The sequence below is a fragment of the Petromyzon marinus genome, chromosome 2 (assembly GCF_048934315.1).
Source record: "Petromyzon marinus isolate PM22_M1 ecotype Great Lakes invasive population chromosome 2, UKy_Petmar_22M1.pri1.0, whole genome shotgun sequence".
NCBI classification, from domain to species: domain Eukaryota; kingdom Metazoa; phylum Chordata; class Hyperoartia; order Petromyzontiformes; family Petromyzontidae; genus Petromyzon; species Petromyzon marinus.
Genome location: NC_133668.1, coordinates 382093 through 394204, shown reverse-complemented (window position 1 = coordinate 394204; position 12112 = coordinate 382093). Strand labels below are relative to the sequence as shown.

General features: G+C 50.1%; 1 protein-coding gene across 8 annotated transcripts in view; it reads left to right on the top strand.

Annotated features, from left to right (window-relative positions):
* LOC116950657 (V-type proton ATPase 116 kDa subunit a 1-like) overlaps positions 1-12112 on the top strand; it is a 76160-nt gene that overhangs the window by 19192 nt on the left and 44856 nt on the right. For all 8 annotated transcript variants that reach the window (XM_032968663.2, XM_032968644.2, XM_032968628.2 and 5 more), the window contains exons 7-12: positions 545-671; positions 1864-1946; positions 3203-3296; positions 4816-5028; positions 6773-6923; positions 11466-11605. In XM_032968663.2, the coding sequence (XP_032824554.1) occupies positions 545-671; positions 1864-1946; positions 3203-3296; positions 4816-5028; positions 6773-6923; positions 11466-11605 (808 nt within the window). The remainder of the gene's footprint in view (positions 1-544; positions 672-1863; positions 1947-3202; positions 3297-4815; positions 5029-6772; positions 6924-11465; positions 11606-12112) is intronic.

The following is a 12112-nucleotide window of genomic DNA, read 5'->3' as shown; positions in this document are numbered from 1 at the left end:
CCGTGTGTCCGCGCGGGCACGCCGGTGCTTGTCAGGCAGTCCCCTTTACTTGGCCCGTGGGGACGCCATGAAGCAACTGCGGCTCTCTTGCAAGGGTGACCCTGGGTTACAATGGAACGGATTTGAGTGCACAGTATTTTTAAAACATTTAAATGTAACAAATGTAAGCTGACTTCAACAGCAAATATGTGTATAAGGCCAAATAAAAAGGTGATTTGCACTTAAAAAAATATCAATATGCAATGAATTGATATTTATTAATGGGAAGGCAAGCAACTAGATTAAGCAAATAGAGGTCATGGAAAAATTGGAATTCACCCTGCTGCTGCACGCCCTTGCAAATGAGACGTTGCACCTCAAGGGTTTTTGCAGGTGAAATATTTAAATGCGAGCAAAACAAAAAAGCGTAAAATACGACGAACCGTAAATAACTGCGCAACATTAAGACGAGCACGGCCGACGAAAACGTTTCCACGGCTGTCTTGGAGTGCAAAAACACCGGTGTCGTCGTTGCCTGGCTGTGCTGCTGCGCCTGCTTGCGTAGGTTCGTAGCAGGTGTGATCAACCGGGAGCGCATCCCCACCTTCGAGAGGATGCTGTGGCGCGTGTGCCGTGGAAACGTGTTCCTGCGTCAGACCGACATCGACAGTCCCCTGGAGGACCCCTCCACGGTGCCCACGCCGCTCGCGGCCCCTTACCCCCTCCCCCCCCTCACCTTCACCGCCGTGCCGACACCGCGGCCGCTGTTTGAGAATTCTCACCGTCCCCGCGGTTGGCGCGTGAAGCCCTGTGTTCGGTGCGACGAAGCGGCAGCCGCGTCCGCGTTGGAAGGAAGCCGCTCATTTTGCGTTGCGCTTTGCGCTGCCACGTTTGTTTTTAACAAAGACCTCTTAATGGCAGCTCATTGTTTCGCGTGATAATTCTGACAGTTATTTAAAATGTTATTTCTTTAAAGGGTCATATTTGTGACATTTCGTGCAGAGCTTTGTATTGTAATCATAATCATTACCCATGATTGCAGTCATCGCGAATCATTATCATCACCGTGCTGTTTAATCACAACCTCGTCGTTACCCATGGACTGTGTGAATTCACACACGAGCCCCGATCACTTTCGAGAAGTTATTGCCAAGGTCGTTACAAAAAAAGGTTGTGCAAGCAAGACCTTGATGCATCATCCTTCCTGGCATTCCAGGGAGTTGATCAACTGAACAAGCTTGTGCTCTCCAATGTATTACATTAAGTGCCATCTAGTTGAATTCATTACGAAAGCCATCACCTTATGTCGTCCTGACATTTCACCGCATGCAATTTCATGCATACAGGAGCGGTCCTCGAAAGATCTTTTCCGCTCGCTCCCTTCCCCCCGTTTCTCGGCCAGTCCTCTTGCATCGCTATTGATCTATTGAATTAGACACCGGTATTGCCACGCTTCAACTTGAGCCCGGTGAACAAAGTGGCAACGATAACGATTTGCAAAAAATATTGCACATGTTTGGCATAAGCACTGCATCGCAAAAATAAGTTAAAACGCGTCGTAGAATTTGGTCGGCTGCTCACAGCACCTTTGCATTGATTTATTCCTGTGCATTTGTAGCGACGGCATAAATATACGGCCATTGGGAAAACACAACGCATTTATATATTCAGAAGTTGCGTGGGCTGCCGTGAAAGAGCTATTGTCCAAACATGAGTATCGCGTTTGTTTCGCCGCTTGTACGGTACCGTTTAGTGATAACGACGGCAATTTCAGTAAATCGCGGCGCTTTGTTTCCTCCACCGAGGCATGCAGCCGCGCGCTCAGATAAAATTGTGCTGATGCCGCGGCGCTTCCTAAATCGTGCCGCGCGCTCTTTCCACCAGGGAGACCAGGTTCACAAGTCCGTCTTCATCATCTTTTTCCAAGGTGACCAGTTAAAGCACCGCGTCAAGAAGATCTGCGAAGGGTGAGCCCCCGCTCGCGCGTAGACGACCGCAGGCAAGGTCGTGGCCTCTGGGGACGAACCAACGCTGACATTTGCACGCGGCGCCAAATCCCGCTGGGGGTGGAGCGGCGGCGGTGCAGTGGCTAGAGCTTGTGCCACCTGAGTTTAATTCCCCGCCACGGCTAACATCGGTGACCGCTAAGTCCGAGCCACCCCTGCCCCACCGCCCCCCTTCACCAGCCCGCACCAACCGGCGTGGTGGTGAAGTATGGCCAAATTGGCACCCGTGACCCGTACGGTGTGGGGAGGCCCGCACACCGCAGGGGATTGACGAGAGCCTCTTCCTTATGGTTACTTTCATTTTATAGGGCAGCATGCGTCCACCTGGGCTGTGTGGCGCTCTCTTTAGAGTACTCGACTCGTTATTGGAGGTTTACGAGTTTAAATCCTCGTCTTGGGTTGACTCGGCCAGTAATCGTTCCGAGGGTCAATAAAATGAGATCCTTATTTGTGGGAAGTCGACATTGATCGCCCCTTGGATGGACCGGTTCTCCCCATGGGGTTGTGTAATATCCACCGCGGATTTGAATAATACTCGTAACGTATCTACACAATCGCACGCCTTGCCACGAGAAATTTGACACTCGTGCAATCGTTTAATTTCGCGTGCAACCGTTGAAGGTGAGCGCAGGCTGGCGAAAAAATCCATGCCTTTACCTGGAATTCAGCAGTCTCAAATAATGCTGATGACGTGCGTTGCGCTAAGAGCCAACGTTGCAGCATTGGAAGGGCACAGCCCGCGATCCTTCAGCAGCATTGTTACTCGTTTTGACAGAATTTATACCCAATGCAGTGAAGCGTTTCCACAATATAATGTCGCCCTTCGCTTCCAAACGCACGCTTGGGCCACTCTCATTCGTCGGTGGAATCAACTCGGCGTAACGCCGGAATACGTCTGTGGTCAACAGACACGTTCGCGTGCGTGCATGCGGCGCACAATCCATTAGCAACGCGGTACAGAATTCATGTAAACCTTCCCCCCCCCGCTACTGCCGCGCCACCGTCGCCCCACAAAACATTCGAGCCGCCGGCCGCTGCTGCTCGCTTAGCTTCCCACAATCCAGCGGTAGGGCAGGGAACCCCCCCACCCTGCCCAGCCCCACCCCACCCAGCCCAGCCCCACCCCGCCCCCCCCTGCCCCACCCCGCCCTGCCCAGCCCTGCCCAGTGTAGAATGCCCGCCGGCTGGGTAAGAGGCCTGCGTTGTGTTGTTTGCAGATTCCGTGCGACGCTATACCCATGCCCAGAGACGCCTCTGGAGAGGAAGGAAATGGAGGCGGGAGTCAATAACCGTATCGATGACCTACAGACGGTACTAAGCTCTGCCACTTTAAATCCATACTCGCACCTCGTGTAGACAACTCGCGTTGTGAGTGCGCGGCTCGTGTGGCTGTAAACCTCTGATGTGGGTGCGCGTTGTGTTGGTGACTTGGGATTGAACTCGTGGAACTTTGGTTCGTTCCAAAAAAAAATGCTGTGTGTGGCACGATAATTAAATCATGACACAGCCTATTATTAGGTTAAGCATCTGTGCAGCAATCTGCTAAGTGTCCTTGACGTCTGTTTTTTGCATCTTTAGTGGGAATTAAAGTGGAAAATTACCATTCACATCGGGGGTTTTAAGTGGCAAAGGAAGCTGTGATTCATGGCAAGACTTGGATCCTTCTACAGTCGGTTGCGCTTCACAGCAAGACCACCCATCCTGGTCGCGGCACTCAGGCGCGTGGACGTAGTTGTGAGCACACGTTGGCAAGACTTCACAGCTTGCGTTACACGGGGAGCCGTGTCAAACAGAGAGGGCCCTTGCCTATAAACATCTGGCAGTTCACCGGCTTTGATTGAAACAAATCCTGCCTCTGCAGTCAAGACGATGAATGTTGAAAACGGTCCACAGTTTTGTTTGTGTTGAACCGATGCCGCTGAAAACAAAGCAACACTCCCAAAAAGGTCACGTGGCGGCTGATGGGATGTGTAAAGCAAGGTACTTGGATTTTTCATGTGGATGGATGTGCGAAGGATTAGTTGCACAGACGCATGTAGAGACAAGTGGGGAGGAGGATAAACTTGTGCAAGCATTGCATAAATATGAAGGATGATGGTGTGTGAGATTAATGGAGAGTGAAAAGTGAAGTGATTTGAATTCAGAGAAGACTTGTGAGGAGTCGCTCGTATATCTTCTGCACAGGCAGCTGGACAAAACCCCCTTGGGTTTGCAATGACTTTACATTTCTCACGTTTCATTGCCAAATTAATGTTGGATTAACCCCAAACTGAACTCAAAATAATCAGTGAGGATTATAATTAACAATATAGATATGCAGCCAAAATGTCTGCTTCGTAATTGCTTAATCGTATTTGGTGTTACTGCATTGGCAGTGGTGCACAATACACAAAAACACTGCAGCGACGTTCCGGGCCACGGCCCTACTTCACAGCACACAGAGGTTGAGTGCTTTCTCAGCACGTTTACAAATCCTATCATCGGCATTGATTTGGTGCACGCAAAACTCTGGACTGTTCTCAGCACACCGTGTCTCATCAGCAGTCAGGCTTTCTTGAATCATGTCGGTGAACTGCCTGTTTGTATACGCAAGGACCCTCTCTATAAGATATGTCCTCTATTCTACAACAGACGATAGAATACATAGCAGAATGTACTCATTACCAACGTTGCAGAGAAAATAACAATCGCGTGAATAATGTACGTCATCGCATTCGTGTTTCTGTCCGCAGTTTGTAAAATTGTTAAAATGACGGCGAGAAAATAAATAAATAGCTTTAAACTCGACCTATAGGCCTCGCTGGACCCAGGTGTCTCTCTGCCTCTTCAGGTGCTCAACCAGACGGACGACCACCGTCAGCGCGTGCTGGCCTCGGCCGCACAGAACATCCGCATCTGGTCCATCAGGGTGCGCAAGATGAAGGCCATCTACCACACCCTCAACCTGTGTAACATTGACGTCACGCAGAAGTGCCTCATCGCCGAGGTGTGGTGTCCCGTCGGAGACCTGGACTCCATCCAGTTCGCCCTGCGGAGGGGGACGGTACGTCCGGCTCGGCCCGCGCGCCCGTGCCCCCCCCCCCCCACGCTGCGGCTCGCTCTGCATGCTCACCAAGAGGCCATGTTGGTATTCACCGGGGTGGTGATGGACTCCGGCAGCCAGAAGGTCGCGAGTTCAAATCGTGCTTTGGAGGTTGATAAAATAAGTCTCCACAGTGCTTGTACTGTGGACAGGCTCGCCTCTATCATGGGAATGAGGAATTTTCACCGCTGGCTCAGGGCTGTAAATGGGAGATGAGCACCGAGGCATCATTTGAGGACCGGGAAATTCAGGGGGGTTGGCCGCGACCACGTCAGCTCAACCCGGCACTTTGAATTCTCGAGTTGAGACCGGAATGACTGACGGGCGACTTCCATTACGTCGGCAGTCGCGCGGTGACGGTGATGAAAACAAACGTGTCGGTATAATTCACACGTGGCGGGCCTTCGCGACCAATATTACGAGTCATAATTGATTTTTGAAATTGATCGCGTGAGCAAAATGCGTGTCGGCGATTGTGACAACTGCCTGTTGATGCTGGCTGCCACTAAGCGCACAACGCCCACTCCAAATTGTTGAATGCTGTGTGAGACTGCTCTCCAGGACCGCTGGTGCTGCTGCTCAAGCTGGTGCAATACATTGGCACGTTTGTTCATCACGTGACAACTTGATAATTTGGCCATGTCGCGTGGAGGAGGGTGCGCGGCACGCTTTGTACTCGCGCCATCTGACCCTACAACTAACCATGGATGTGTCGGTTAAGCAAGGGTAGTTTAAGGATTTGAAAAATATTGTAAGTGGCCGTCGATGAATGTGTATATCCAGCAAGTAATCGCAACCAACCAATAATTGCATTCCATGTGTTGTGGTCTCTGCTTGCCAGGCCGGGTCACAGCCCACTTGCCCAAGCAGCCTCGTGTTTTGTGAGGGGGATAATTTTTCCCCGTTTTATTGCCGTGTTGCCCATCCGTGTTGCCCATCCTTGTGCTGCACTTTGATTGCGAGATGTAGAATGACGAGCATCTTACAGTAAAATCGATAGGAACGTGATGTGTGTGACATTGACCTGGCATGTTTGCGATTTGGTCGTTTTTGTTACGCTAATTACTCCGCAGGCCAGCCGTGTCAGATCATACAGAGCTGAGTTGATAGAACTTGTCTGCTCCCGTCTCATTGTCCACCTGGGTACGGTTGGTGTCGACCAGTGTGGAGTGATCGTGCCATTTAGTGGGCAGACTCATTAGCTTAGCAGTTGCTTAGAATAGTGCGTCGTGCCCTCTGTTTATGCACCTACCACGCTCACCCATGGTGACGAGATGTTAACTACCTCGCCTGGTGTACAGGAGGTCGTGGGTTCAAGCCGCTGGACCCTGACATATTTGGAGTTTGCGTGTCTCTCTCCCCGTGGTCGTGTGGATTTTCTTCAGGTCCCCGGTGTTTTCCCTCCACATTTAGAATCACACATTTAGAGTATTTGGCTGCTATAAATTTCCACATGATTAGCCACTTCGTTGAGCTACCATTTGTGGCCAGGTCGCTTCTGAAAAAGAGCTACATAGCTCAGTGGGCCTTACGTTGTAAAAATAAATAGATTTGTGTTCTAGTTTCGACTCCTACAGCAGGGATGAGGATTCATGTGTCGGGCTTTACGATGAACAAGCCAGCTTCAGGGTGACTTTTGCCACCTCTGAGCGCGAGCTGCTTTGCTGCTGCTATTATTTGATTCTTCACAATCTTTTTTTTCCAGGAGCAAAGTGGATCGACTGTTCCATCCATTTTAAACCGGATGCAAACCAAACAGACGCCTCCCACCTTCAACCGCACGAACAAGTTCACGGCCGGATTTCAGAACATCGTTGACGCGTACGGCGTGGGGAACTACCGCGAGATCAACCCAGGTGCGTGGCGACGACGACACTCGTTTTGTGTTTGAGAGTCACCCTCCTACACGCCGAGATGCCTCGGAGCGCTTCACATCGTACCTCGTGTCAACGCATTTGAAAGGGCACCCCCGGTGGCAGCTGTCCCTGTGGGCAAAAGGTGACTCTGCTCCCGGCCTGCAATGGGGCATGAGTCTTCCGGTAGTGGGGGGGGCGGTGATCACCGCGCGTAATATCAGGATGGTCATTTTGCGGGGGGAATTTTCGAGTTTGCCAAAATTACCCGACAAGGTCAACCGCCACTTGTGTGCGCACAGCCGGCCTCTTCGCGCCTCGCAGCGAACCCTCACGTGAATTTAATTGATTGGCAGGTAGTTTGAAGTTCACGTTTGTTTTCTGTATCGTGGTGAGAATTCGAGAGGCCACGAGAGCACCATTTCCCACAGTGAGCTGGGTCCCCTGTGCGACAAAAGCAAAAAACATGAAATAGAGCGTACGGCAGCAAAGCCAAAGGGACAGCAGAGGCAACCAGATATAAATCGGTGACAACAAACGCGTTACAGACTACGTAGGAAATACTGCTTCCACATAAACAAATATTCATTACATCAAATTATACATACACGAAGTTTAATTGCATCAAATTATACATACGCGAATATTAATTGCATCAAATTAACCAGTACCGACGGTTTGCTCCGACCAATTTATATATAAACATAATTGTGCAGATTCCCACGAGAGCCAAAAAAAAGGTTGCCATCTCCGGTAACGCGAAGCTTGCCTGGTGGTGCAGCGGTGAGTGCGCCGCGCTCCATACCCCGGTGATCCGAGTTTGATTCCTGGCCAGAGTCACGCACGACCGGCGAGTGATCTCTAAACTGGTCGGAACTGGTCCCGGGTCCCTCTCTGACCTGCCGCAGTGATCACATCGGTGAAGTATGGTCAGAACGTCTCCCGTGCCCAACACGGCGTGGGGAGGTCCTCGTCTTCAGAAGTGGGGCTTGGCAGAGGTTCACAGAGCGCCGTGTTCGAACCACCGCACCATGGCTGCATCCACAGCTGTGCATGCAGCGCTCTCGCCGTGCAAAAGGGCACGGGTCTACTTTACTCTGCGGCTGTCTGTGTTTATTCAAGGTAGCGAGTGAAGGTGTTAATTAAATGTGTTTGGCAATGTAAAATAAAGTAATCATTATAAAGGGGACACGATCTAGTAATGTATTTTTAAACGCTGTATTTGGTGCCTGGTGCATAATATTCGTGCAGTCAAACGCCCCAATGTTTTTATATACATATATAAACAAGTCTTTTGTTTGTGTTCATCAATAATGCATTTCATTTGAGTTTATTCACCAACCATAATTGTCCAAGACTGCCAGTGATAAAGCTTGCCGAGTAAAGCTTGCTTTTTGGCAACGAAGCATTATGAATCGACGATTAATTCCCTTTCAAGTCAGAAAACGCGTAAGTTTTAAATCGTATTAGAATGTTTCCATGTTTGTCTTTGCAATGTGTGCATGTGTCGCTGTGGTGCCTTGCAGGCTGCAGCGCGTAGCCCGAAGCACGTAGCGAGTGTAGCGCGCAAAGCACGAGAGACGGCACGCACTCTTGCGTCCGTGACACGTGGCCATCGGCTCGTTGCAGCCATGGATCAGCGATGCCCTCCGGCGCCGTAATGTGTTTTGGTTTTGCGGGGACGTGTTTTTGTACAAAAGTCAGGACTTAAAGAAGCTTACCGGAGTGCTTTTAGAGCTGCATCGTGAGCGATGCTAATCACCGTAACAGCCTTCGCGTGCGCGCTTTGAGTGCGTGTTTAATTTTTGCAAATGTGTTCAGAATTTTTCTTCAATTTTTTTATATCTGAACAACAACAAGAACAGCTTGTAACTGAGTGTAGGAGCTTTACCGACTTGCAGGTTTCAATGAGCAATAACCACCTCATAGATATCATCAGCCATCATCTATCCACTGCCGGATGAAGGCTTCCCCCAAGCCCCACCGCTCGCGGTCTCGCGATGCGACGCTCCATCTCACTCCTGCGCACGGTGTATCTCACCGCTCCATCTCCGCGGTGCTGGTGGTGGATGACCTCGCTGGCACGTCCCCTCCTGTGACCGCCGCTCCGCTATTTGTCTCGGCCACCGGCCAGCATCCCTCTCGGGACTCCTCCTGCCCACTTGGTTTTAGCCGTCAATAAGATGTGCGTCTTGTTTTGCGTGTGCACTCCGATCCACGTGTTCCCCATTCTGTCTCTCGCTAATTACAATCACCCACTTCCCCTTGCTTTTTCCTGCACTTTTCAGATTTTTTTATAGTCTTTGTCATATGACGCGTAATTTGCAGGTAACGTTTAGGACTCAACACGTTCTTGTTTAATAAAATTGGTTTGTTGCTTTCATTATAATCATAACTTAATCAAGCTATAGATAATGCATTATTCCATACTCTACTTGCTTGCGTGTATTTAGTAGTTTGAACAACTGGATGCAATTGAGACAATTCAACGCAGACATCTTGATTAAAATCAGACAGAGTCGAAATAAAAGTGAGGCCTCGATCTCTCCGACGTCTTTGAGGAAGGACACGGAGCACATGGAGACGGTGCGTGTGGTCAACTGTAGAGAAAGCGTTCCTGATCCCAGGGTTGCTCACGTGGGGTCGGTCGGCCTCCACATCGTTCATCGTTCTCTTCCCAGTCATTCGTCAAGGCAATTGTCTCGCCCATTGTGGATCTCATCTCGAGGCTTCTCCCCTCGAGGCCTCTCCCCTCCTTTGTCGAATTTCAAATCAATTTAAGGAATAATTGTTTTGCCTGGCCGGCGTTGCTCCTCTTGATGCGGTGGCGGCGTATTTAGGCCGGTGAGAGAGCTCAACGTCGCGGCTGTCGGATGATGTTCAGACTCAAGTCGTTATCGCTCGGGGTGCGTTGCTGCCAATATTCATCAAATGAATGTTGCACTCTGCTGTGGATGTTCACGTGATAATCAATGTGTTTTACGGAATGTGTGGTGCGAGCTTCGATGTCACTGTGCCTTGTAGAAGGTTGTTATCCTGCCAGTAGTTATGATACAAATGTTATGGAAACTGGGGCAAATGAAAGTACAGATTTGTCCTTGGAATTACAATTCGTGTGTAAGGGACCGTGTTTGTTGTGTGTGTGAAGTGTCCGCGCAGGTGTGTATATATGTGTATATGGGATTATATATATGTATAACACAGGCATGTGCAAATTAAAATTTGAAGCTTTAGATTTTGATCCATTTCACGCTAGGCAAGTGTTGCGTTACCCCTTAATTTCTCAAGAGCCGGTTACACTATGTACTTTTTAATGCAACAAGAGAATGGCCTTCTAATCTGAATCTCGCTGGGATGTTGCGGCCTTCAACTGGTTACCCTTGCGGTGTAAGGCCCTCGCGTGTTTGCTCGGCTTTCCCCGATCGTTGGGCGGAGAGTGCCGCACGGTGTAAAGAACACACGCGCGCACATCGCTCTCAACGTCCGCGGCTCCTGTGCCAGACCAAAGCCCGGTCTTCGTTTAGAAGACATGTTCTTGCTGCGCAAGCACTCGGAATGTCTAACGTACAGTAGGGATGTGTAATGTACGGCGCGTGTGCTGGGTCCTCGTGTCCACATGCTGCACCACAATGCGTTTCTGCGCACAACAATGTATTGTTGCTGGTTTTGTCTATGTTTGTGCATTGGTTGTTCTCATTTACAATTGTAAGTTACAGGATATGTCATTTATTGATGTTTGGAGTTGTATTGTAAACTGGGTGTGGTTCAGTTTTCCTACGTTTTTAATATTTGCTGATGCGCTACTGCGCATTCTTTCCACATCTGACATGGGCTGTCTGTACAGTAATATATTTGTCCAGCCGACGGGTGGGCTCAAGGCAGGTTGCAGAGATTCTCCTTTCGATCCAGCAAAGCCACCAGTGAAGAAACCAGCGTCACAATTCTAGAGTCTCAACCGGTGTCGGCCCGCTCACCGACTCCTGCTCAAACATCCCACGTTATTAATTTAGACATGTCATGGAATTTGGCAAAATTCCACCCCTAATAATTATTCTCTTTTTGTAGGCAACGAACATTTACCCGTTGCACGGCATTTGGTAAAAAGCATAGCCCCCACGTCGTGTAGGTAGAGTTGAAGGCATCTCAGAAGCAGTTCTGTGATATCCCCATCTGCGGCTCGTTCTCTAACACAACGTGATACATTGCCACGTGAGAGTTTTGAATAATAGACTGCCTCGCGACACAATGCATGTGGAATAAAACTGGGGACGTTGGTTCGGGTTTCCAGCCATATTGAATCTGTTGAGAATATTCTCCTCTGGAAAGGCTCTGCATTGAACATCTATGTTTGCCCGCTGATGAGACACCGAATGGCGACACCGGTCCAGAGTTTGCTTGCGTTGCACCAATGCCGCTCTGCTAGGAAGAAGGCTTCGTGGCCGATGGGACGTGGATGTGAAGGAGGCGTTTTGTCCGCTTGGTAACATTGCGACTGATATTGCGCACGACGCCGCCCGTTGACCTTTTGGTGTTGTGTGTCCTCAGCCCCGTACACCATCATCACCTTCCCCTTCCTGTTCGCCGTCATGTTCGGCGACTGGGGCCACGGGACGCTCATGACGGCGTTTGCTCTGTGGATGGTGATTCGCGAGAGCCGCCTCATGGCGCAGCGCATCGAGAGCGAGGTGACTGCTTGTCGGCACACCACCACCCCCCCCGCACTGCGCGTGCCGGTCATTGCTCTCTTGGCCGTTTCGCTTCTGGGCGAGACGTCGGTTACGTGTCTGGCGCACCGCTAATGGACGTCGTCGTTGTGTTCGGTTTCTGTGACCCGTGCGCGACTCTCCGCTTCCCCGCAGTGTTTACGACGCGGTGTCTCGCCGCCCGTCGATGTGCGTGGCTGTTGAACGGACGCATTTGTGTTGCCAACATTAAAGCGCCGCCCTTTTCGGATGTCGTCAGAGAGGGCACGGAAAGGGGGCGGCTGTGAAAGCGGCAGGTTTCTCCCCGGGAATCTTAGAATGCATGTGCTCTGGAGCAGGGGATGTTGTCCAAAACGTTGCCTTTTATTTATTTTTACCCATTTTATTATTATGATTATTTGTTGAAGGCTGTGCATCCCAACGAGATTCACATTAGAATGCGGTGTTTTCTCCTCGCATTAAAAAGTACACAATGTAACGGGGTCTTGA